General features: G+C 48.8%; 1 protein-coding gene across 6 annotated transcripts in view; it reads left to right on the forward strand.

Moving 5' to 3' along the window:
- Window positions 1–21160, forward strand: part of NF2 (NF2, moesin-ezrin-radixin like (MERLIN) tumor suppressor) — a 105399-nt gene extending 84239 nt beyond the window's left edge. For all 6 annotated transcript variants that reach the window (XM_060269675.1, XM_060269676.1, XM_035097615.2 and 3 more), the window contains one exon: window positions 16978–21160. In XM_060269675.1, the coding sequence (XP_060125658.1) occupies window positions 16978–17028 (51 nt within the window). In that variant the 3' untranslated portion in view covers window positions 17029–21160. The remainder of the gene's footprint in view (window positions 1–16977) is intronic.
- The last annotated feature ends 5268 nt before the right edge of the window (window positions 21161–26428 follow it).

A 26428-nucleotide genomic window follows, 5' to 3' on the forward strand; every position in this document is an offset into this window, starting at 1 on the left:
GATCCCTGCCTCGTGCCATGGACAACTTAAAATTTTATACAGCATTTGGGAAGACAGCAGACAGACAGCAACAGAGGACGAATATAAGGAAGTTCATTTCCACATACTTAGATTTCCTTCCACTGGGAGGCTGCAGACCGAAGGTGCTAAACCAAAGCTTTATTGGCAGAGGTGGGTACGGAAAGATAATTTAAATGGGACGCAAGAGCTGGTCCTGAGAGGGGGTTAGGGAATTTGTTTATTAAAAGTCTCTCCTTTCTGCTGTAAAACAGCCCTCGAGACAGCAAGGAGCCCTCAGAATAATGCTCAGGGGGTTCCAGATAGAAGCAGTGTGACAATGCTTAATGTTTGGCACCTGGGTTTGATTGGTGCTTTATTTCAAGGACCTCTGGATCTGCAGTTTGATAATACTGCAAATTCTATGTCCTTTTAAAATGTGTTTGTGGGAGGAATTTTTTATGGTTTGCTTTTGGGTTGTTTTTTTAATGTATTTTGTGTTCTCATTTTGTAATTTTGTGTTGTGAGCCACCCTGTGATCTTAGGATGAAGGGTGGCATACAAATTTAATAAATAACAACAACAACAACAACAACAACAACAACAACAACAACAAGGAGGGAGGGAGGGAGGAACACATGGTGCTGCCCTACACTGAGTCAAACCATTGGCTCATCTAGCTCAGCAACAATGACTGGTAGCAGTTCTTTAGAGTTTCAGGCAAAGGGTGTTCTCAGCCCTACCTTGGGGTTAAATCTGGGACCTGCTGCATTCCAAGCAGCTGCTCTGCCACTAAACTACAGCTGCCCCCCCCCCCCCGGACTTAGATCCATGCAGCACGGTCGGATGCTCCACCTCCGAGCTATGTCCTCTCCTTTGCTTTCAGCCGGAGGACCCTCCATTTCAGAGGGTTGGAGTAGATGACCCTTGGGGTCCCTTCCAACTTTACAGTTCTGTGATTCTATGTCCCAGTTCCGAATCTCTCGTATGGGTAGAGGCCCCTCTGTCATGAAGCCCTGTGAGGGTCATGTTTGCGATCTCCCGAGTTTCCCTCTCCACCTTGGATGGAGCCTGCAGAATTTTTCATGTTTAATTATGTGGTTAACATGCTAATCCCCTTTTTATGAGCTCTGGGGGCGCAGCACAGACATCTCTTCAGGAAGCTGATTTCCTCTGCACGTAGCACTCTGGCTTCGCTAATTCCAGCTGGCTGAACTTCAGGGGGGCTGGCTGCTGCTTCAGACTTCAGAAGAATGTAGGAGACTGGGTTTGTTTTCTTTCTTAAGGGTCTCTCATTCTTTCTATGCCTCGGACTTCAAGGGTTTCCTCTTAGGCCAGGCTGATGAATCTGTGACGAACGCTCAACAGGAGCAGGCAGGATTTTGGAGCAGCTTCAAACTTGTTTTTCTCCTCCCCCCCCCAAAAGAAAAAGGGCATGCATTTTGCCTGCAAAACAGGAAAGAGGGGAGCCAGAGCGATCCAGCTCTCCTTTCTGGGAAAGAGTAGGCAGCTGGCATGCCTTCATAAGAACATTAGAAGAGCCTGCTGGATCAGGCCAATGGCCCATAGAGTCCTGCATCCTGTTCTCACAGTGGTCAACCAGATATCTTTTCTGGGAAGCCCACAAGCAGGGCCTAAACACAAGATTGCTGTCCCCTCCTGTGGTCTCTAACAACTGGTGTTCGGAAGCATTCCTGCCTCTGACCATGTGCCAGGCTTCAGGGAATCAGCTTCCTCCCCCGTGGCAGTAAATAAGAAGATCAAATGAAAGGAACGTCTTACCAGTGAGGTTCTTTAATAATCACAGCAGGAGACAAAAGTACACGTCTACCTACGGTGCTCCCAATTAAGGGTCAACCCCCCATCCCTATTAATCTACGTCATTCCTACGTTTTATAATTGGAGCTTGTACCACCTGCGTTTTCTGTTCTAACACTTTCTGAGCTCTCTGTGTCTTTGGGGAAGGTGTGTGTGTGTGTTGAATGCTGTCCAGAGACCTTATATCTCTTAACCAGGGGTCTGCAAACTAAGGCCCGGGGGCCGGATGTGGCCCAATTGCCTTCTAAATCCGGCCCGTGGATGATCAGCATGTTTTTACATGAGTAGAATATGTCCTTTTATTTAAAATGCATCTCTGGGTTATTTGTGGGGCATAGAAATTCGTTCATATTTCCCCCCCAAAAATATAGTCTGGCCCCCCACAAAGTCTGAGGGACCGTGGACCGACCCCCTGCTGAAAAAGTTTGCTGACCCCTAGTCTTAACCCTCTCTCTTCCAGTGTTTCTTCTCCTAGCTGTTCCCCATCCAGTATTTCCCAGCTTCTGCCTTCTGAACCATGGCCCTCTGCAAACCACGTTTCCAAATCTATACTGTCCTCCTGCTCCTGGGAAGATTCAGGATCAGAATCAGGGGGAGGGGGTGGCTTTCACCATTCTTCCTCAGTGCCATCTAGTAGCCACTGATTCTCTTATCCATGAATTTGTCTCCAGTCCTATTGTTAAGCGGGTGGCACTGTGGTCTAAACCACTGAGCCTAGGGCTTGCTGATTGGAAGGCGGCAGTTCAAATCCCCACGATGGGGTGAGCTCCCGTTGTTCTGTCCCGGCTCCTGCCAACCTAGCAGTTCAAAAGCACGTCAAAGTGCAAGTAGATAAATAGGTACTGCTCCGGCAGGAAGGTAAACGGCATTTCTGTGTGCTGCTCTGGTTTCACCAGAAGCGGCTTAGACATGCTGGCCACATAACCCAGAAAAACTGTCTGTGGAGAAGCATCGGCTCCCTCGGCCAGTAAAGCAAGATGAGCGCCGCAACCCCAGAGTCGTTCGCAACTGGACTTAACTGTCAGGGGTCCTTTACCTTTTATTGTTAAGCCACCCAATCTCATGGCCATTGCTGCTTCCTGCTGGAGCGAGTTCCATAGCTTAGCCATGCACTGCATGAAGAAGTTCTTTTATCTGTCTTGAATGTCTCCATGCCTTCCCTCACCAAGGCTCACTACAACCCACAGTCCTCTTAAGTAGCTAGTTATTCTCCTCCGTAAACCTTCAGAAAGGTGCTGTTAGTACACCATCATTACTCTGGTGGAGAGCTGGATTCAGTGGGCACCCCAGTTCCTTATCCTCCCCACTCCCCCTACATAGGCCTTTCCCTCTGTCAGCCGTCTAGCGCAGGCATAGGCAACCTTGGCACTCCAGATGTTTTGGAACTACAACTCCCATGATCCCTAGCTAACAGGGCCAGTGGACAGGGATCATGGGAGTTGTAGGTTCCAAAACATCTGGAGAGCCAAGGTTGCCTATGCCTGGTCTAGCGTCACAGTGATTATCGGTGCCTACAATCCCGCTTTCAGCCCTGCCCCATTGCATTAAGCAGGGCTTTCTTTTTAATAAATGTGTATAGAATATTAGTCTTTCAGATGCAGATTGGAGAGAAAAAAATTAAGCTGTACTTCTGTTTCAAAGGGTATATTATATACTGAAAGGAAATGGATTCATGAAAGCTAATTTTCTGTGGAGTGGCTACGACACCTCCAGCCTGCTCCAGCCTATGTTTACTCAGGAGCAAGTCTCACTCATTTCTCAGACTAAACGTGCATAGAACTGCAGCCTTTCTCTGTGCAATGCTTATATTCTGCATTCCTATAATGCTATGAAAGAGTAGCAATAAATAATAATAATAATAATAATAATAATAATAATAATAATATATTATTATTATTATTATTTATACCCCGCCCATCTGGCTGGGCTTCCCCTGCCACTCTGGGCGGCTTCCAACAAACATTAAAATACATCAAATGTTATCGTCTATTGCTACCCTTCCATTACATTATCAGAAACATTTCTCTTCTGAGTTTTATGAGTGTGTTCAGCCTTTGCATCATGATGCTGAGCTCTAGATACTGTTTCTCAGCTCAGGTAATAAAGCCTTGCTTTCTTTACCGCTGGTGTGCCCAGTGTGAATGGTAGGGTGGAAGGCAGGGAGACCAACAGTAGGGGGAACCAGAGCTAAGACCAGGTGTAGCATCATACAATCATAGAGTTGCAACATCACCAGCTTAAAACGTAGCTGGGTCATTATTCTTCTCAGCCCAGATCGGAGCTGGTTTGGGGTCAAACTTATCAAAAGGCAGCATTTCCCAAGAAATGACAGGATAGATATGGATTGTGGCTAACGTTGTGTGTACCCCAGTTCTCAAACCAGTGGCGAGAACGCACTAGACGCAGAGTAAGCAGGAGTGTGTACAGAGCCTAATTCAGCTTTTGCCATTTTCCTCCTTCCTGCTGAGTTCTACAAGGGCAACACTGAGACTAAGGAGGGGGAAACTGCTTGAAAGTAAGGAGGCAGGCAGGTGGGGGCTGGCGGAGAGCAGGCTGAGATTTGGGGCACAGTGCCCCATTCCCCCGTTTGCAAGGTGGAAGAGGGAGGCCTGAGAAGTTTAGGGGTGTTAAAAGGAGATTACTTAGATGCCAGGGTGACCTTGTCTCTGCAAAACGCAGCCTCTGTGCCGTTTGCCAGTGACAGGTAAATGAGATGCTGTAAACTTTTTATGCTGCTGAAATACAAGGCAAGGTTGGCAGCATAGCTTTTGTTTTAAAGGGATGAGGTATTGTTTGCATTTTTAAGGGCCTGAAACTAAATGTTGCATGCAGATCTGTGCCATGGCACCCTGGTTTCTTGAGAAAAGCTGTGCTGAGTGGGGGGGGGGGATTTGGAGTAGTAAGTAGCATGTGTGTTAACCCTTTGGCTACATGCTGTTTCAAATCAATCTCTTAAGAACACAAGAAGAGCTTTGCTGGATCAGGCCAATGGCCCATCTAGTCCAGGATCCTGTTCTTACACTGGCCAACCCGATGCTCCAATGGGAAGTTCCCAAGCGGGACCTGATCACAACAGCACTCTCCTCTTTTGAAGTTTCCAGCGACTGGCTTTCAGAAGCGTTGGCTGCCTCCCAACTGTGGAGGCAGAGCATAGCCATCCTGGCTAGCAAAAGCTTTCTCCTCCATGAATTTGCCCGGGTCCTCTTTTAAAGCCAGTTCCGTAGTTTTAATGAGCGAGTCCCACAGTTTAATGATTTGGACGGAAGAAATGGCTTCTTTGATCTGCCTTTCCAAAAGGGCTTTTCTGTCTCTCACACATCTCTAGGTAGATCCAGAGACTCCACGCTTCCTTATTTCTTCCTCTTGAGTCACAGGAAGCCCCAGCTGAGATTCCCGAGTGGAAACAGGCTCCTAACTCGGAGTAGTCCCATTTCCGCACACCCCACGCCGTGGCTGTTTCTCCTCCTCCTCCTCCCACTTGCCCCTCCTCCAGTTTTATTGGATGAAACAGCCTAAATGGATTTGGTGGTCTCATTTCAATTCTGTGCAATTTTTGCCAAGCCAGCAAAAATGGGGGGGGGGGGACGGGACCCTGCAGTTATTGGGTTAACTAGTGCAAAATGAGCTTGACTGCAACAGAGTTATTGCTTGCTCCAAATCAAATAAAAGCCCCGGGTCTCCTGGGGGAATACAGCAGCCTCCAGGCAGAAGGAGCAAAGAAGGAACACCCCCCCCCCCCGGTTTCTTCTCCTCCTCCTTTCTCCTTCTGGTTATTTGATTGCTTTCCTCTTCTCTCCCTCTCCCCCACCCCTTCATATATATATTTTCTTTGATTCGTCCTATTCTCCTTCCTCTCTCCCCTCCCTCGCTGCAGGAAGGGGGACGGATCGCACAATGGCGCCTTGTAAAATCAATTTTCTCCCTGTGACAAAAATGCAATTTGCTCTTAATCACCCAGGTTTGGCTTGCACGAAATCTTGCTGCGTGCGATGGCACACACATGCTTCCTTCCCCCCCCTCCCCGCCTTGCATCTGCGTCGAAGAAAACAGCCCACACATTCAGAGACACCTGTAGTAGCAGAGGAGGAGGAAAAGCTTGGGTCTGATCTTGTCTCCTTCTAGAGAAGGGGGATGCTCGGAGAGAAGCAGCAGGTGCTGGGGTTGTTTGGGGGCATGCATCTACTTCTCGTAACCGCCAGGCTGTTTTGGATAAAGAACGGCAAGCATGGGAAACGGGCGGCCTTTGCAGAGCCGGCCCTTCTCCCTGCAGGCTTTGGCGTAGGAGGCTCTGTGCCACCGAGGTGTGCAAGTCGTTGCCACTGATTAGCCCGACGCAGGGAAGAGTGAAATTGGTAGTTTCCAGAATAACAGGGCGAGATGTTTTGCTGCAGGATTGCCCTCTGCATTTAAAAACCGGGGGAGAGGAGGGGACCTCAAACCCAGGGACTGAATATGCCCCCCCAGCCTCTTTATCTGGCCCTCATAGCTTTCCCCAGCAGCACCACTGGTGCCCCCTCCTGCATGGCTAGATGAGAGAGGAGAATGTGTAAAAACTGGCCTGCTGTTGGAGGTGGTTGAAGGGCAGCATGACCGGTGGGGTTGCAATGGGTGCCATGTTGCAGGGGGAGCCACAACAATGCTGTAGGACGGAACATGAGAGGTGGGGTAGGGCGTGCCAAATTTTAGCATTGCTGCTGAAATTTGAGAGCCTGGAGTCTGCCGCCGCTGCTCAGAGGCAAAGCTGGAATCTGCTCGCTTTTGCTCCAGGCCCTGCCCACCAACAGCACACGGCCCCTGGAAGGTTGCCCAGGAGGAAAATGTGGCCCTCTGCCTGAAAAAAGTTTTTGCACCCCTGATTTAAAACAGACACACAATCAGGGTAATCTAGGTTGTTCCCTCTTCCTATTTTATATTTTATTATTGCATTTGTAGCTCACCTTTTTCTGTCCAAGGAGCTCAAGGTGGCATGCATTGTTCTCTTCTTCTGCACAACAACCCTGCGAGGCAGTGACTGGCCCAAGGTCACTCAGCGAGCGGCATGGCTGAGTGGGGATTTGAACCCTGATCTCTCCCAGGGGCTAACACTCTAACCACTACACCACCATTGGCTCTTGGTTCTCATGTCCTGCTGATGTAGCTGTTCTGGTCCCCCTGCAGGGTCTCGACACCCTGCGCCCCCCCAACACAATTCTGCGGACACCAGGTGAGACTCCTTTGAGCTCGGAACGCCTTTCCGCTGGGCTGGACATGTCAGCCTTTGTCATGGCTGCCCACCCTCCATCCAAGCGCCATCAGTGAGCAGCCACCCCCAGAGCTGCCACGAGCCGTCTCTACAAGCAAGGTGGCTGTCAGAAAAGCAACAGGCTGGTTTGACAGGTGATGAGATGCCAGCCAGAGCCAGAGCAGATTCACCTGAGCAACTGATGCCAGGAGAGCAGGAGGGGAAGGGGACAGGCTGGTAGCAACATGCCCCTGCTTGGGATCGTTTTGCAATGGAGACACACACACACACCAGTATTTCATCTCTCTCCCCCCCCCCCCCGCGTTTCTGGCTGAGCTGCTGTTTTCGACAGTGCACCGTTCCCCGCAGGATCAGAGGCAGAAAGCGTCCGTCCGCTCAGCCAAGAGCAAACTTAATTCCTCCGGCGGCAGGCAGGGATGCACACAGCTAGCTTTAATTGGATGTGAGGAGGCAGCCGTGGAGGAGAGATGTGGGCCAGACCTTCAGCGTCTGGCGGGGAACTCCTCAATTTGCGAGATTCTGCCTAACGGTGCCGGGCTTCCTCCCACACTCCTTGGCTGGCGGAGGCAGCGCAAATAAGGCTTTGCACAGCTCTGTGGGATCTCCCAGATGGATCTCCTTGGGTAAAATCCTGCCCTCCCAACACTTATAGACACCTGCACTTGGAGGCAAGCAGTGTTTCTGAATACCAGTTGCTGGAAGCCACAAGAGGAGCGAAGGCTCTTTGGCTCGGGTCCTGCTTGCTGGCTTCCTGCAATAGCAGTCTGGCTGGCCGCTGTGAGCAGAGGATGCTGGACTAGATAAGCCAGTGGTGGCCAAACGTGGCCCTCCAGCTGTTTTTGGACTACAACTCCCATCATCCCTAGCTTAACAGCAACAGTGGCCAGGGATGATGGGAATTGTAGTCCCAAAACAGCTGGAGCGCCAAGTTTGGCCACCACTGAGATAGGCCATTGGCCTGATCTAGCAGACCCATGTACAGTGGAACCTTGGTTGTTGAATGCAATCCGTTCCAGAAGACCGTTTGACTTCCGAAACGTTCGACAACCGAGGCTCAAAGGGCTGTCAAAAATTTCAACGGTGAAAATTGAAAAACGTGCCTCGGAAGCCATTAGACTTACGAGGTGCGTTCGAAAACTTCCGGGTTTTCGGCATTCGGCTTCCAAAATGTTCAGCTTCCTAGATGCTCAAAAACAGAGGTTCCACTGTGTTTATATCTTTACTTTATAGTTCATTCATGCTGCGATGGGGGGGGGGCGACGACTAGCCTGTGGCCCTCCAGGTATTGCTGGATTCCTAATGCTGTTATTATAACCATATTGGTGTGAATAGGGACCACACTTTCTGACTTGCATTTAAACCTGAGTGTGGCTTATAATGGTGTTTTGGTAGATAAAAGAGCCAGGATTTCATAGATTTTGTTTTAGGAATGCAGCCTGCATTCGGGGGCAGCTTGTATTCAAACAGATACAGCACGTTTTTAAAAGAATTTGTTCTCTGCCAGCCACAGTTTTTCATAGCGTCAATACTTCACTGAGCTAAACCTTTCTTCTTCTTCATGTCACGTAGTAGGATGAAGTTCTTGTGAGGCTTTAAATACACCTGATTTCACACACCCCGCACCTGTGCTAACTTTCAGATGGTCTTGATTTGTATACTTGATGCTGGAATTATATTTGTAACCACCCCATCCATTTCAGATCCATTGCATGCTTCATACAAAGGGCTGTCCCGTGGAAGGTGGAGCAAGCTTGTTACCTGCTGCTCCAGAGGGCAGGATCCGAGCCAATGGATTCAAATGACAATAAAGGCGATTCAGACTAAACTTTCTGATGGCAAGAGCTGTTTGACAGCAGAACAGGCTCCCTCAGGAGGTGGTGGTCTCCCCTTCGTTGGCTGGCCGTTTCTCAGGGATATTTAGCTGTGATTCCCGCTTTGCCGGGGGTTGGATTAGACCCAACGCTTCCATGTTTCTGTGATTCCATGACCTCCATCCACTTACAGGCTGCCACCAAACCGAGGGGAGGTTCTGCTCTGTCCTCTCCCTGTTTAGCATCAGGCTGGTGCCAGAAGCGGCCAGGATTGTCTGCGCTTTTGACCTAAGAAAGTGTGCATATGCAGACCAGAAACTAGGCAGCCGTTCGCTGCCATCGGAGGCTGCCACTGGATACATTCCAGCAGAGGGCATTAAGCCTCTGCAGTAGTCTCTTCTTCAATCCAGCACTCCCCCCCCCCCCGCCCTCAGCAAAAAGTAGGTGCAAAGGAAGCTGCCTAATCTATACCCGGTCATGCTGTTGAGCTTGCTGTTGTTTAGTCCTCCCCGTTGCCTCCTTTAAAACCCGAGTTGCCAGGACCCGTGCCAAGCCGCATGATCAGCTGTAGGGCCAAGGAGCTGGTGTGCAAAAGGCATTTGAGGCCAGCAGGTGTGGGAGGAGCAGCCAGGGAGGCTTGCGAGGGTGAGTTACGGTGCACTCAACGCTTCCTGTAAGAGGCTGTTTCTCAGCAAAACGCCCGACCCTTTGACTGGAGCCGCTCACGGCTTTGTGTCTGCCGGAAATAATGTTCCCAATTAGCTAAGCACCTTTTAGATGCGCCGCACCTCGTTTGATAATCTGGGAGGCATGATGTGTCCTAGGATGCCGATTAAGGAGGTAGTAATCAAATACTGCAATTATCTCATAAGGTCTGCAGCGGGTTCCTTTCACAGTCACCTTCCTGCAGTATTGCAATATGATTCACACAAACATACTCTCTCCTTCCTGTTGAAGGGGCTGCTGGCTTTGTCCTGTGCCCCGAAGGGATCTGGAGAAGGGTGTTTACATGAGAGAAGCCAAAGCAGTTTAGCTGTCACCGGCTTCTGCCTGTGCATCTCGGAGCTATAGATCTCTGAAGAGGAAGCCGGGGGGGTGTCTTAAGAGAATTCCACGGCGCTCTTGCGAAACGGATTGCCAGAGTCTTCACGGTGAAGCCGTGACACTTGCCATCAAGATAGCTTGTGCATGTTTCACTTGTGGAAGTTTACAACTGCAGTGTGTTGGGGGTTGGTAAAAAGCAACTTAAACTACTGGTTTAAATGGGTGATTGTTGTTTTTCTAGTTATTATTACTAATTGTTAAGGAGAAGGGCCGTAGCTCAGTAGCAGGGTCTCTGCTCAGTGTGGAGAAGGACCCAGGTTCAATCCCTGCCATCTCTAGGTAGGACTGGGAGAGAACTATGTCTGAAATCCTAGAGGGCTGCTGCCAGTCAGTGTAGACATTACTGAGCTAGATGGTCTAATCACCTGGCATGGTGTAAGACAGCTTCCTGTGTTTGTTTGCTTGTTGGTTTATTATTTTATTAAAACATTTCTAGACTGCCCTTCAACCCTCTGTGATGTGCAACAGTGATATGCAATATGCATGAGTAAACTTAAACATGTCACCAAAATGAAACAGAACAAATGAGAAAATTAAAAACCCATCTGAGCTAACTAAGATAACCTGCTTTAAAAACACCTTGGCAGAAACGAGTGTAAAGTCAGTGTTAACTATACTCCTGTGGGAAGGCCATTCCAAATGTTTGAGGCTACAAAAAACAAGGCTCTTTTCGCTGATGGTGGATAACTAACCACACTTAGGACAACTAAACTCACTTAGAGGCTGATATAGGAAGAGGCGCTCCTTCAGGTACTTGAGTCCCAAGCCATTTCTCAGAAGCAAATAGGCACCCAGCATAATAGGTGTGGTGTAATGTGACTAAATCCTGATGGGCAGGGAGATGATATTACAAATGACGGGAACACCAGGTACTGGGGATAATAGCTACATTGATGCACAGGAAACTGAGGCAGTGCTACTGGAACCTGCTAAAGGGCAGGAAACTATAAGAAGGTAGCAGGGAATGACTCAGTTGTCTCTATACTAATGTACAGAGTATGGGAAACGAACAAGATAAAGTTGAGCTCTTAATACAGGTTGACAAATATGATCTAATAGACATTATGAAACCTGGTGGAATGAGACTCATGTAGAAATTGGGGGTATAACCTATTCAAAAGGAATAAACCAAACAAGAAGGGGGGAGGAGTGGCATTATATGTAAAGGATTATAAACTTGGGAAGAGATCCATAACTTGGGGAGTATGGAAGGCAGCTGGAGAGTATAAGAGTAAAAACTGTAGGAGAGGGAAACAGCTGTGACCTTTCTGCTATAGACCTCCAAGCGGGATGGAATACTTGAATGCAGATTACCAAATTACTGGAGCAGATTACCAAACATGCAAAAAGGAGAGTTATAGCAGTCATGGGAGACTTCAACTACCCTGGTATCGGTTGGAACTCAAACTCTGCTAAGAATGTAAAGTCCAACAAGCTCTTCCATTGCCTTGCTGATTATTTAATTTCTCAGAAAGCAGAAAGACAAGCTGGAAGTACTGAGAATCTTGGGAGGCAATGATCATGTCCTCTTGAGTTTCATGATACAGAGGCAAGGGAAAGCTGGGTGTAGCCAGGCATGCACTCTGCACTTTATGAAGGTTGATTTCAGAAAGCTTAAGGAACTGCTAGGTTAGTTCCCATGATCAAAAATGCTTAAAGAGAAGGGAGTCCAAGATGGATGCGAGTTTCTTAAAGGTGAAATATCCAAGGCACAAATGCTGCTGACAATTCCAAGAAGAAAGAAAAGCGGGAGGCTTCTAAAGAAACCAGTGTGGCTGCATAAGGAGCTTACAGATGAGCTGAGATTTAATAAAAGCATGTATAAGAAATGGGGGGGGGGTTGTGAAGGAAGAGGATACACAAGTAGCCAACAGTTGCAGGGAGAAGGTCAGGGGGGGGGGGTAAAGCTCAGAATGAGCTCAGGTTTGCAAGAGAGGTTTAAAACAGTAACAGGTTTATTCTGCTATGTTTGTAACAAGAGGAAGAACAAGTGAGTAGTAAGTAGGTCTTCTGCATGGGGAGCATTGAGAATTGCTATTGGTTAACAGAGAGAAGGTGGGACTGCTCAACATGTGTGCAGAGGAAGCCAACTAAGATGATCAAGGGTCTGGAGGCCAAGCCTTATGAGGAACAGTTGAAGGAATTGGGTATGTTTAGCCTGGATAAGAGGAGACTGAGAGGAGGTATGATATCCATATTCAGGTATCTAAAGGACTGCCACATGCAGCCCTTTTAAAACAAATACCGGCAACACTTTGAGCAAAACACTTTGTCACGGTCCGGTCGGCGGGCATCAGGACCAGAGGCAAGATGGTGGTGAAGAAGCAGGAACAGGAGCAGGGCTGAGGGTCCAGCAGCAGGCAGTTGCAGGGTCAAGGAGCAAGGCGTTGGCAAGGCGAAGGTCCAAGGAGCAAGGCGAAGGTTCAAGGAACAAGAAGCAAGGCGAAGGTTCAAGGAACAAGAAGCAATGCGAAGGCTCAAGGAACAAGAAGCAAGGCGAAGGCTCAAGGGTCCAAGGAGCAAGGATCAAGACGTTGGCAAGGCAAGGGTCCACGGAGCAAGGATCAAGACGTCGGCAAGGCAAGGGTCCACGGAGCAAGGATCAAGACGTCGGCAAGGCAAGGGTCCACGGAACAAGGATCAAGACGTCGGCAAGACAAGGGTCCAAGGAGCAAGGATCAAGACGTCGGCAAGGCAAGGGTCCACAGAGCCAGAGGCCAGATGCAACCAGGCAGGGATACCGTTGCTGTGGCAAAGAGCTGAAGGGAAATGCTGGGCTTTTATCCCTCCCAGCTCCTGCCACCAGGTGCAGTGAGATCTCAAGTGGCCTCACCTGGGTGACTACTCCTTGCCTCTCCAGCACAAGCTGAGGTCTTCACCTGTGTGGCCACGCCTTGCTTCCCCAGCACAAGCTGAGGCAGGCCCCAGTCCTGCAAGGCACTACAGGCCCCAGAGCCTGACTCCTGCCCATACTCCTGACACACTTTGGCATGACAGAGGTGCATAAATTTATATGCGTGGCTTGAAGAATGTGGATAGAGAAGGGGGGAAAATATCCCTCTCACAATGCTAGAATTCATGCACGTCCCATGAAGCTGAATGCTGCAAGATTCAGAACAGGCAAAAGAAAAGACTTCTTCATGCAGCGCATAGCAAATCTGTGGAACTGTTTCCTGCAGGAGAGGCCACCAACTTGGATGGCTTTAAAAGAGGATTGGACAAATTCATAGACCCAACAGGTTCTTCTTTGGTTATCAACAGGTGTGCAAAATGCACATTGCTTGGCGATGGTTCAGCCATTGATGGCAGTTCCAAAATCCTCCCAGCCCCCTTCAGAGGTTTTCATGCGGGTCTGTTTAAATCAGACTTTCCTTCAGAAGCACGAGGATGGGAATCTTATGTTAATCTTTATGGAAAGGTTCCTAAAGCTCAGTGGTAGAACACTGGGTAAGTGTCAGGCTTCGGGGAATAGGCTTCCTCCCCCATGGCAGTAAATAAGAAGATCAAACGAAAGGAACATATTACCAATTAGATTCTTTAATAATCACAGTGAGAGAGAAAAAGAACATGTCTCCATAGAAATGGTGGTGCTCCCAGTTAAGGCTCACTCCCCTCCTTCCGTCCCTATTAATCTACATCACTCCTATGTCTTGTAATCTGAGCTTGTACCCTCTGTGCTTTCTGTTAACTAACACTTTCTGAGCTCTCTGTGTCTTTGGGGAAGGGGGGTGAATGCTTTCCAGAGACTGTGAATCTGTTAACTCTTTCTCTTCTAATGTTTCTTCTGCTAGCTGTTCCCCATCCAGTATTTTCCAGCTTCTGCCTTCTGAACTATGTCCCTCTGCAAACCATTGTTCCAAATCTATATTGTCCTCCTGCTCTTGGGAAAATTTAGGATCAGGAGGAGGGGGTGTCTCCCACCATTCTTCCTCAGTGCAGCCCTCCTCAGCACGGTCCCTGGCAGTAGACAATTCTGGCCTCAGGTGGACAAATAGCCTGGCCTGCAAAGGGACAGATGCCTGTCTTCCTAAGAGAATATTTGTCATTTGGAGCTCCTGGCATTCCTGTTAAAATCCCTCCAACCTCTGTTGAAGCCTATCTTGTTACACACCCCTCTCCATTATCATACATATTCCTGTGCCCATACAAGCCCCGGCATCCATTTGCGGGTGACTCATTTTTCCTTTAGACAGTGAGATGAGCCGCGGAGAGAGAGAGAGAGAGAGAGAGAGAGAGAGAGAGAGAGAGAGAGAGCGAGAGAGAGAGAGAGAGAAATCCAGAGGGGCAAAATACACTTGGAAAGACCAGAGTCCTTTTGAATAGCACTCCACGCTCTGTCGAGGTCACTCTCCGCTTGCCATTGTCTCTCCGCTCCTTCTGATTACAGAAAAGCGCAGCAGAGACGAGTACATCTGATTGCTGGCCCGGTGGGGAAGTGAGCGCGGAACATTGCTTATAGAATCATAGAGTTGTGGAGCTGGAAGGGACCCCCGGGGGTTATCTTGTTCAGCCCCTTGCAATGCGGGAATCGCTGCTAAATAATCACTGACAGGTGGCCATCCAACTTCTGCTTTAAACAGCTCCAACGAAGGGAAGTCCACCACCTTCCAAGAAAGTCTCTTATGCTGCTGAACGGCTCTCGCCATCAGGGAGCTCTTCCTGATGCTTAGTCAGAATCTCCTTTCTTGTCATTAGAATCCGTTAGTCCAAGCCCTGCTTGTTGGAACTGCAGAATGCTACATCGTCAATGAAACAGCCCTTCAGATATTTGAAGATTGCTATCTGTCAGGGACTGGGCAGAGGAGGAATAGTGGAGACCGCCTCCCCTTCCTGACCCTTCCAGGGAGGTAGGAAGAGGAAGACAGTATAGATTGACAACAGGGGTTTGAGGGAGGTCGCAGCTCAGAGGCAGATGAGGGGGAAAGTTGGGAAATCATGGGAGAGCCAGAACAACAACACCCAGCTGACACGTTGTCATTAGAAAGCATTCCAGGCCCTCCCTCTCCCAGAGCCCGGTGAGCTTTAAAAGTAGGAGAGCAAAGAGCTCAAAGACAGAGGGCACGTAGCAGCACCCGTAGAGGAGGCGATGAGAATGACGAAGTAGGAGAGAAGGAGGGTGGAGATTAACTCGGGACAACCCCATTATCCAAGAGGCTTTGTTCTATAGCCTCTCTCTGTAAAGATTGAAATAAAAAAGGATGATAAGAAACTTTCCCTTGTCTTTATACTTTCCTGGGCAACCAGCCGGGAACTGCTGACAGCATCCTGATACTATCATATGGCTTGGCGTTTCTCAAACTTACTCAACTTTAATGTGGGGAGGTGGGCTTCTGGGCATAACTCTACCCTTTTCTAATAGGGCCGTCTCCCCCCCGCAACACCTGGCTCTATGCGGATGAGGGTATATGGATCATTTCTGTTGGATTCTTATATGAAATAATAAATATATAACATATCAAAGCCCCCCCATCTTCATCACAGGTACATTTACACCAACAGGCCGATCACGATCTAGTGGTCGATCGCGGGGTGCCCCTGGTCGATCCTGTTCGATCTTTGGACCCCCTGAGAATTGTTACCCCCCAAAAAAGGAAAAAAAGCTCAACAACAGTGTCAATACTGTGAGTAGATCGCAGACTCTTGGGAGCTGGACATGCCTGCAGGAATGATTCTTATCAATCCATGCAAATAATTGTTAGATAGATAATTGCATTTCTATTTCACCTTTTTCTCCAAGAAGCTGAAAGCACACATGGTTCTTTCCCCTCCTCATTTAATCTCCACAACAACCCTGTGAGGTAGGTTAGGCCGAGAGAGGCAGCGACTGGTCAAAGGTCACCCAGTGGACGTCATATGGCCAAGCGGGGATTTGAACATGGTTCCCCCAGGTCCTCATTTAATCCACATAACAACCCTGTGAGGTTGAGAGGCAATGACTGCTGCCAGCAGCTTCAGCAATTCCATCAGAAATTTCCCGCATGCCTTTCCTGCCTCCTCTTTTGCCACTGTAAGGACCAGTTGTATACTCTTTAAAAAAAGAAAAAGAAAAAGCCTGGCATGTGTTAGATTTTGTTCCCATTCATCCATGCACACCTGCTTAAGCTTCACAGCTGCAGCGTTCCTGAGAATCTTTGCTTTCTGTGAAGCATCTGCTTTCCCTGAAATGCTTCAAGGTTCTGGTGCACCACTGATCCTTAATATGGCTGTGGGAGGCAGGGAGGGAAGAAGGTGCATTGTTTCCCATTCTGCGCCGCATTTGTCACGTGCAGTGCTGTTTCTATTCTGCCGCAGTTCGTCTTCTGCCCCAAAGCTACAGTATCCATCTTGCTACCGACTCTCGCAAAATTATGTAACCTATGTGATTAATTTCATCAATCATGTTGTCTTATTCCAGGTCTTCAGTAGGCACCCAAAAGACATTGCCTATGTAAGATTTAAAGGGGGGGAGTTAAGTGTAGGGGCCTCCACAAAAAAGGCCTGACTCGTATAAAATGGACCTCATGAGAAGATGGCTTCTGCAGGAGGCCCTCTCCTGCAGAGCTCCACAATCAATGGGGTATATAAGGGGTGAGATGCCTTTTCAGATAGCCGGGTCCCAGTAGGACTCTGTACACCGAAGCCAGCACCGTCTGGTAGCTAATTGGCAGCATTTGTGGAGTAGGAGGTGCTGAGATCTGCCAGGATGTCTCAGCAGAACCTCCACGAAAAGAAGCAGTATATCTGAACATCAGTTGCCAAGCTGGGAAAGAGCCACCCCCCTCCGGGGTCTACTCATGTAGTAGCTGGAGGCATTTGGGTCTCGACTGGAGAAAATAAGATACTAGATTAGCCGAAGGGCATTTTTATGTGCTCTAGCAGGCTCAGACATGTCTCGTTCCGGGCAGGAGGCAGCTCGGTGCTTCCTTCTGTCTCCCACCATTCCTTGAGGCAGTTTTCTACAGCAGAGCAGAAAGCCAGCACCCTCTTTTATTATATTCCTGTGTGTTTTGTTTTTCTCTCCACCAGCTCACCTTGCAGAGCACAAAGTCCCGTGTGGCCTTCTTCGAGGAGCTCTAGTAAGCGAGCCGGTTCTTTGCTCCTGAGCCAGCGCCCGACTGATGCGGACCCTCCGTTTGAAGACTCAGCCATAGCCGGCCACGAATCCCTCCTTCCTGGCTGCCCCCTGAACTGTGACCCCCTCTTCGCGCATTTTCGAAGAGTTTGGCGTGATGCTCCCCTGCTTCGTACTTTTGCAGTTTCTTTGTTTTTTAATAATCTTTGTATAACACACGACTGTGACATACCATTTAGCTTCTTCTTCCTTTCTTTTTAAAGTGTTTGTATTGATTGTGACTTGTATTAACGTGCTCCCAAGACGGGATGGGTGGGGGCACCAGCATGAGACCCCTTTTCACTTCCCGCCTCTCTGTAGGGGCACGACAACGCTCCTTCCTGCGGACGAGAGAGGCGGCTCTTTCCCATCAAGGAGCCTTTAACATCTAGTATTCTCTGTCGGCTAGTGCAAGACCCCTCGTGCTCGCGGGTAGCAGTGTTTAAAGCTTGCACGGCAAAGGGATCCGGCGCAACAGTTGCACCAGACGAAGCTTGTTGGGGAACAGCCGATCCTGGCGCAACAGCCGGTTCTTGTTGCGCGATCCGTTGTGCCGCCATCGAGGGTGCTGCACTCCCGTTCCCCCTTGCGCAAGAAGGACACTGCTAAGTGACTTCAACTTAGCCCCCTACGTTCTGAACCAAATGGAAGGATCATCAGGGAGCCTCTTTTAGACGTCAAGCTCTCTCCTTCCTTCTGAACCAAGCTGGCAGAGGGTCATTGAGTGGGCTCTGAAGGAAGCTGTCTTCAGCTGAGTCAGACCACTGGGTCCATCTAGCTCAGTAGTGTCCACACCAATTGGCAGCGTCTTTCCAGGATTTCGGGCAGGGGGTATCTCCCAGCAAAAGCAGATGGTCCTTCCCCTATGCCGTCTTGACCTCGGTTGCATACAGAGAGGTCAAACTCTGTACAAGGCTGGTGCTCAGTGTTTAAAAATCCCAGGTTGTTTTGTGGTTTTTTTTTGCACTTTTTGTTTCAAGGCGTATCATTTTAATCACAGGATTTGGGGTGGGGGTGGGGGATTGTGCAAAAATTTGCTTCTCACAAGAAGTAGGATAGCATCAGGAACAGGGAGGGCGAAGTATGGGGAATGGGGGGGCCCAGAAGCCCCAACCCAAGGTGCTGTGGAATATACCGGGTCTTTAGATGCACAACAACAGAGCCCCTCCGCCATTTGACCCCTGCGAGATGTCCTGCCCCCCCCCCCCGCTAATCCACTGTGGAATTTTGAATTCTTAATGGACAGGGCAGGTGCCTCTTTGTAAAGATTTCTCTTTTTTGCTTTTTAAAGTTAAATTGAGTACTAGACTGCAGTGGCTTCATGCCTGAGAAAATACGTGTAGCTTTGCAAGAACACTCAGCATTCACTCCTGTGGGATGACTGTCAGGGAGCAACATGCATACACAAAGCTACTCTCCCTCTCCCTCAGACACAAATCCCTTTCCTTCTCAGCTTCTAGCATTCTGATCTTCGGTCATTTAAAAAGGAAACCCGCGACTCTTTGTGTACTGCAATACCTCAGCGAGAGAGACGATCTCTCTCGCTCAAAAGCCTCAGATGAATTTTCTAGCTTCCAAGCCTTTGTGTTGCCCCTGGTCCCGTTGATCTCCTTTTTGTGCTGCTATCAAGGGATGCAATGACTAAAGGGGCCTGCCATTTTAAAGGTGGAGTTTCTATCACTCTCAAAGTGGTGCTGTTACCAAAATAAACATAAAACCCCAGCCATGTTAGTTTCCCACTTCCAACATGGCCACTACCCCTGTAGGCTCACCTTGTCTTGCCTTTCCTCGTTTTCTGATCGGTCGAAACGATGGATTCGTACATGTTCGAAAGGAGGAGGAGTGGAGGGACCAGTGGGAGGCTGAGCTTATAAACAAAAGGTTGTTTCTGGGGTTACTAGTAGCAGCACAGTGAGAAAGGCCCAGTCAGTCTGAACCTGGCCATCTTGTTTGAAAGATGCCGGATTAAAGGTGCATTGGGTGGTGCCCTGTTCAGGATCCTCAAAACACCGACTTTGGTTCTGCCTTGCCTCACTCAAAATTGGATGTAAGCAGTTGGAGTTTCTGAACTGCTGAAAAGAGAGGCTCTTGCTTTTCCAGGCAAGTAAGAGAAATAAAACACTTGACGAAAGTTTAGGATTGGACAAATTCTTGGAGGATCAGTCTATCAACGGCCACTAGCCATGATGGCTGGGTTCCACCTCCACTGTCAGAGGCCGTATGCCTCCGAATGCCAGTAACGGGGGAATCACAAGTGCAGACAGTTGCCGTTGTGCTCAGATCCTGCTTGTTGGCTTCCCATTGGAGCATCTGGTTGGCCACCGTGAGAACAGGATGCTGGACTAGATGGGCCATTGGCCTGATCCAGCAGCCAGGCACTTCTGATGTTCTTACAGCAGCTATCTCTGTCTTTTGCCGGTAATGGCAAACCATGTTTTGGCTTAGTTTGTCAAAGCCATTTTACAGTCGCTTTTTTAGCTTTTTTAAGAGCAAACTAAAACGTTTTTTGAAATGCTGGTGTGCATCCTCACTTCACATGGGCTGTGGCCCAAATCGTTGTACTGTGCATTTATCTGAATCCTTGAGAGAGCCACGGCACTTGCAGTAAAACAGGGCTTTGTTTCTTTAGACGGCTGCCTTGGGTGTTACTCCAGCGGTGTTCAGCCATTAGTAATTGGGCCAGATCTGCAGAGCTCTTTGTTGCCAGAGTCCTGACCATAGCTGCCAAGTTTTCCCTTTTCTCGCGAGGAAGCCTATTCAGCATAAGGGAAAATCCCTTAAAATAAGGGATAACTTGGCAGCTATGGTCCTGACCCACCCTCCACTATCGATAGAGGGCTGCCAGTGCCTTCTAGCCACGATGGCTTTGCTCTGGAGGCAGTGATGTTTCTGAATCCCACTTGCTGAAAGTCACAAGAGGAGAGACTGCTCCTGCCCTCATATTCTGCTTTCTGAGTTTCCCAGGGGCGTCCGGTTGACCCCTGGGCATAGCTGCCAAGTTATCCCTTTTTAAAAGGGATTTTCCATTATGCTGAATAGGCTTCCTCGCGAGAAAAGGGAAAACTTGGCAGCTATGCCCCTGGGAGAACAGGATGCTGGACTAGATGGGCCACTGGCCTGATCCAGCTGGGCTCTTCTGGACCTCACTGCTGAAATGCTCAAAAGACCACGTCCCAGACTTAAAGATATGGCCTGTGCCCACCCTGCATTGGTGGCACATCATTTTAAGCTGGGTTTTCTCTGCATCACATATTCGCAAACACTTTTCGGAAGCAGGCAAGTCAGGCCCTGGAACCACGCGTGAGTCGAAGTTGCTTTTTTCTGCATTGCCTATCCAGGGATTGCCAATCTTCTTTTTTAAAAAAATTGGGCAATTTTGGATTTTGGAGTGGGTGGTGTGGGTGCCACTCCCTCTGGTTAGTTCTCTCGTTCACCCAAGCGTTGTCCGACCTCTCTTGTTGCATTTGGCTCCTGTACTGCAAATTGGGCAACCATGGAGTAAAAGGCAAGGAGGGTGTGAGATGGTGGAGACAGCTTTGCTGCCTGAAATACGAAACAGCAGCTGACCCTCAGCATGGTCTCTGACTGGAGGTAGGTAATGGCCTTCCAGATGTTGTTGAAGTCATCATCCCTGGCCATTAGATCTTGGTGGCTTCTGGGAATTAGTAGTCAACAGCAACAACAACTGGAGGGCCAGGCATTCCTTGCCCTTAAATTAGGGTGTGGGGGCCCAGCCTTCAGACACATTTGATCTCTGGGGCCTCATGTCACTGGATCCCAGACATGCAACTAGCCCAGATGTTCAACCCAGAGTTTGGTTCAACAACCTTTCCCCCACCCCGACTTGTTTTTGCAGATGGGAGTTTGTCTCTCTTGATACTATTATTTTTTACAAAAAAAGTTTGTACTGAATCTTGAAAATGTATATCTGAAATTCAGATATCTGGCGCATCCTCAACCCCCCCCCATTGTGTTGTTTCCTTAAGAGGGGTCTTGATATGGACAGACCCTATTTTCTATTCCCATGGATTGTTATATACTCTGCAGAATTGATTTGTTTCTCATTTGGGGTTTTAATAAAAATTCCAAGCACTTGGAGAGATCCGCTGTGGGCGGCAGTTCTTGTCATTTGTTCTCAAACATGGGTGGGCTTCAAGCGTGCAGGTTCTGCTTTGATTCCTACCCCCACCCCCGAAACTGGATGACCATCAGCCAGAGGTGAGTGCAAAACAATGGCTTAGAAAGAGCAGTGAACAGGCTTGGAAAAGGACTATCTCTGGGTGCATTTCAGGCCAGGAATTTAACTGAGTATATGAAAGACCTCCTCCTTCCCTACAGACCCTCTTGGGTTCTGAGATCAACAGGGGAGGGCCCTCCTTTGTAGTTCCTCTGTCCTCAGAGACTCAGCAGCGGTGGGGAGAGGTGGTGGCCTGGGAAAGGACCTTCTCTGTGGTGGCCCCTAAGTTGTGGAACTCCATTCCCACAGAGCTGAGCCTGGCACCTTATACAGCTTCTGGCGAATGCTGAAGGCCTACCTCCTCACCCTGTCCTTTGACACTTGAGGTGTACATTTAAGGACTCACCTTATCTTGTGATTGTAAATTGTTTTAAAGTTCATAGAATCATAGAGTTGGAAGAGACCACAAGGGCCATCCAGTCCAACCCCCTGCCAAGCAGGAAACACTATCAAAGCATTTCTGACATATGCCTGTCAAGCCTCTGCTTAAAGACCTCCAAAGAAGGAGACTTCAAAGAAGTTGTCTCTAATATTGTCATATAACCTGCTCTGGGGCTCTAGCCTGAAGGGTGAGAGGATGATGATACCCAGTGGTGGAGGAAGGGGGGGGTGTCACCACGGGGGGGGGCATAATGAGTTTTCTTTTTTTAAAAATGGGCTCACGAAACTTTTTAGGAATGATGTGGTGGCTTAGGCGCCTGCATGCTGCCTGAAACAGCAGTGTGGGGCTTGTGTCTGCCTACTGCCTCTCTCTCAACTGCCCTACAGCTGAGGAGGAGGTGTTGAAGAGGCTCCAAGCATTGGAGAGGCTTGCCCTGCCCCCATGGGCATATTGCCCTACCCCGGGCTGCAGGACATCCCCACACACCTGGCACCCAAGCGGCTAGCTACGCCACTGATGATACCTTCCCATTCCTTTCTCACAAAAAACTATTCCTGGCTATCCCCCTACATACACACCTTTCTTCACTTCAGCAACCTTAATTGGGAGATGGACTGGGGGGGGAGCCCTGGCTATAGCTCAGGCATCCCCAAACTTCGGCCCTCCAGATGTTTTGGACTACAATTCCCATCATCCATGACCACTGGTCCTGTTAGCTAGGGATCATGGGAGTTGTAGGCCAAAACATCTGGAGGGCCGCAGTTTGGGGATGCCTGCTATAGCTGAACAATTGGAAGTCAGAAATTCAGCTTTTAAAATACAGGTTTAAGTTTTGATTACTAAATGGATAAACATTAATGCAAGATGCAACTTCCGTGATGGAGTACTGCCAACCATCACGGCCAGAATCCATAAAAGTGGGAGACAGGCACCCAAATCACAATCATCATCTAGGGTTGGATCCCATATTAGCCCTACTCAAGAGTAAACCCATTGGAATTAATGGGCACCTGGTTGGCCACTGCTGGACTAGATGGGCTATTGGGCTGATCCAGCAGCTGCTTCTTATGTTCTTATAGGTTAGTAAAAAGATGAGGAAGTATTGCATGTGAGCCTCCACAACCTGCAACATGGGATCTCCTTTTAATGCTTTTTTAAAATTAAAGCTTGTATAACTGCATTCCTACACCCCTCTCTCTGCCTTCACCAATCTCGTGCCCTCTAGATGCCTACCAATATTCAAAAAAATAAATTAATAAATGGCGGCAAATTCTGTATAGCTGAAAGAATTAAAGAATGTAAAACACAATGCATGTCGATTCAAATACATTCTGTTCCAGCGTAGAACAATAGCAGAATCATCTTCTCGAGTTGCATTCCAGGAACAATGATTATCCACAAAGGGTGAGAAAAGAACTCGTCTTTGTGTGTTTTAAGACTGCGGTGACATAGAAGGGTTGCTTCAGTGTTAGTAAAATAGGTGACTTACAAAAAGCCATGTCGCGGGTGTAATTCTCCCTCGAAATATCAAAGATCCATTATCTAGGCTGAGACTTGAAAGGCATATCAAATGGTGCATTGGGAGTTCACTCTGCAGCAAAAAGTAATGCAGTGGCACAGCTAGAGGCTTCAATAATGTCTGGATAAAGTTCTCGTGCCCTGGTGAGGAAAGTTTGCAACATTTGGGACCTTTTAGTTTAGAGGAAAGTTGAGTAAGAGGTTACATGATAGAATTGTGTAATGTGATGCATGTATGGTATGAAGAGGGTAGAGAGAGCAGTTTTTCTCCGATATCCAGAGAAGCTGAAGATTCAGAACAGATGAAAGGAAGTCTTTCTTCACAGTGCATAGCTGGGCTACGATTTTCAGGTTTTCAGAAAATCGTAGCTCAACTATGCACCGTGTGAAGAAAGACTTCCTTTCGTCTGTTCTGAATCTTCAGCTTCACCAGTGTCAAAGCAATGATTCTTCGATATCAACGTTTCCCAGTACGTTTCCGAGCACAATTCAAAGTGTTTGTGTTGACCTTTAAAGCCCTAAACGGCCTCGGTCCAGTATACCTGAAGGAGCGTCTCCACCCCCATCGTTCTGCCCGGACACTGAGGTCTAGCGCCGAGGGTCTTCTGGCGGTTCCCTCGCTATGAGAAGCCAAGTTACAGGGAACCAGGCAGAGGGCCTTCTCGGTAGTGGCACCCACCCTGTGGAATGCCCTCCCACCAGAGGTCAAAGAGAACAACAATTACCAGACCTTTAGAAGGCATCTCAAGGCAGCCCTGTTTAGGGAAGCTTTTAATGTTTGATGGATTTCTGTATTTTAATGTTTTGTTGGAAGCCACCCAGAGTGGATCAGCGGCACCAACACTACTGGAGTAACCATGTAGTGCCGTATGTTGATAAAAAACAAACTGACCCCCCGAAAGCCAGCAGGTTTGAACCCAAAAAAGACCCGCGGCGTAGGGTCTGTTGGGAGTTTAATAAGGGACTCTGCCAAAGGCCCAATTGCAAATATACTCACGAATGTGAGAAGTGCTTGGGTCAGCATCCGGGGGTATCCTGCTTCAAGGGGAAGCAGTCCTTTCGGGGGGCCAAGGGCAATTTTCACCAGGGCCCCAGATACCCCCCCGGTGCCTCCCACGGAGCAACCTCAGGACAGAATAGAGGCTAACTGTTCTCTAGCCATGGCCTACTCCCCTGTGAAACTGAACCCCTTAAAGATGTTGCTAGCCCTATACCCTAACAGACCTGCGGCTCTGTACCTGGAGGAGGGTTTCTCTTCAGGTTTTCGCATCCCCGTTCGGATCCCGCCTTCCACTACCCACCCACCAAATCAGAAGTCAGTTAGGGAGCGTCCCGATATAGCCATCAAAAAGATAAATAAAGAACTATTGGCTGGCCGGGTTGCGGGCCCATTTTTAACTCCACCTATAGCTGACCTCCACATTTCCCCGCTAGGCATAGTTCCAAAAAAGGCCCCAGGAGAATTTAGGTTAATTCATAATCTTTCTCACCCAAAGGGTAGCTCAGTTAATGACGGTATCCCGCAAGAGCTTTGTACGGTAAAATACGCCTCCTTTGACCACGCAGTGAAGCTGGTCCGCCAGTTTGGCAAAGGGGCCTTGATGGCGAAGTGTGATATCGAATCGGCCTTCCGCCTCCTTCCTGTAAACCCCCACGACTACAAATGGTTGGGTTTTAGGTTCGGGGGCGCTTATTTCATCGACAAAGCTATGCCCATGGGATGTTCCGTCGCATGTTCGGCCTTCGAAACTTTTAGCACATTCCTGGACTGGGCCCTTCGTGCTAGGACTGGTCTGTCAGGTGTCACACATTACCTAGATGACTTCCTTTTCGTGGGTGGAGCGCACAGTGTTGACTGCGCAGGCCTCATGAAGGCCTTCGGTTCCCTTACATGCGAACTGGGGGTGCCGCTTGCAGCTGAAAAAACTGAAGGACCTGTGTCTCGTTTGACGTATTTAGGTATCGAATTGGATACGGTAGCCCAAACCTCGCGTCTACCGGCTGATAAACTAACAGCCCTTAAGGAGTTGATTAGACAGCTTATTCCCCGCAAAAAAGTCACGTTGAGACAAATTCAATCGCTACTAGGGCACCTTAATTTCGCTTGCAGGGTAATCTCACCTGGGCGCCCCTTTTGCCTAAGGGTTGCCAGGCTCACTGTAGGATTAACCCGACCGTTTCATAGGGTTCGCTTGCCAAAAGGGGTCAAAGCGGACCTGGTGAACTGGCTGACCTTTCTAGAACAATACAATGGCGTATCTTTATGGCAGGATAGCATTTCACTATGTTCAGACTTTCAGATTCATTCTGACGCAGCGGGCGCATTGGGTTTCGGGGTATATTTCAGAGGGAGATGGTGTGCTGAACCTTGGCCTCCTAGTTGGAAAAACACAGACATTACTCGGGATTTAACATTTCTAGAATTCTTTCCCATAGTGGTAGCAGTGCATCTTTGGTCGGACGACTTCAGGAACCGGAGAGTCTGCTTCAACACGGACAATCAAGCGGTAGTCAGTGTGCTTACCAAGCAATCTTCGCGGTCGGAGAGGGTGTCTGCCCTCCTACGTCATTTTGTGCTGCGCAGTCTCGAGTTAAATATGCACTTCTCAGCCAAATTCGTGCCGGGGCAAAATAATAATATCGCAGATGCTTTGTCTCGTTTCCAGATGGACCGCTTTCACTCATTAGCACCAGATGCGCAGCAGTATCTAGAGAGGTTCCCGGAACACCTATGGAACCTTGGAAACGGGAAATCCTAAAGGGAGTATTTGCTTCCGTGGCCCCCGCCACCCTTAGCTCCTATAAACGAGCATGGGCAGAGTTTCTATCCTTCCGACAGAAGGGTGCTGATGCGCGCCTCGAGAGCCCACCAACCCCCGAGGAGGTTATGCAATACGTGGTATACCTCAGAGGGCTGGGTCGCGCCGCCAAGACTCTTGGCATCCACACTGCAGCTATCACCTTTTTCTCAAAATCTCTTTATCTTACAGACCCGTGCGATAACTTCCATTTGCGCAGAGCAATGGAAGGCTGGCGTAGGCTGCAGCCTCCTGTTGCCGATTCCAGGCGGCCCATCACGTTCGAGATGCTTACCCAAATCCATAGGCGATTGAGAACTCTTTGTTGGTCCAAATTTGAAGCACGGCTGTTTTCAGCAGCCTTTTCGATAGCTTACTTCGGGGCCCTTAGGGTTGGGGAAGTGGTGTGTGAGGACCACCCTGATGGTGTT

The sequence above is a fragment of the Zootoca vivipara genome, chromosome 17 (assembly GCF_963506605.1).
Source record: "Zootoca vivipara chromosome 17, rZooViv1.1, whole genome shotgun sequence".
NCBI lineage: Eukaryota > Metazoa > Chordata > Lepidosauria > Squamata > Lacertidae > Zootoca > Zootoca vivipara.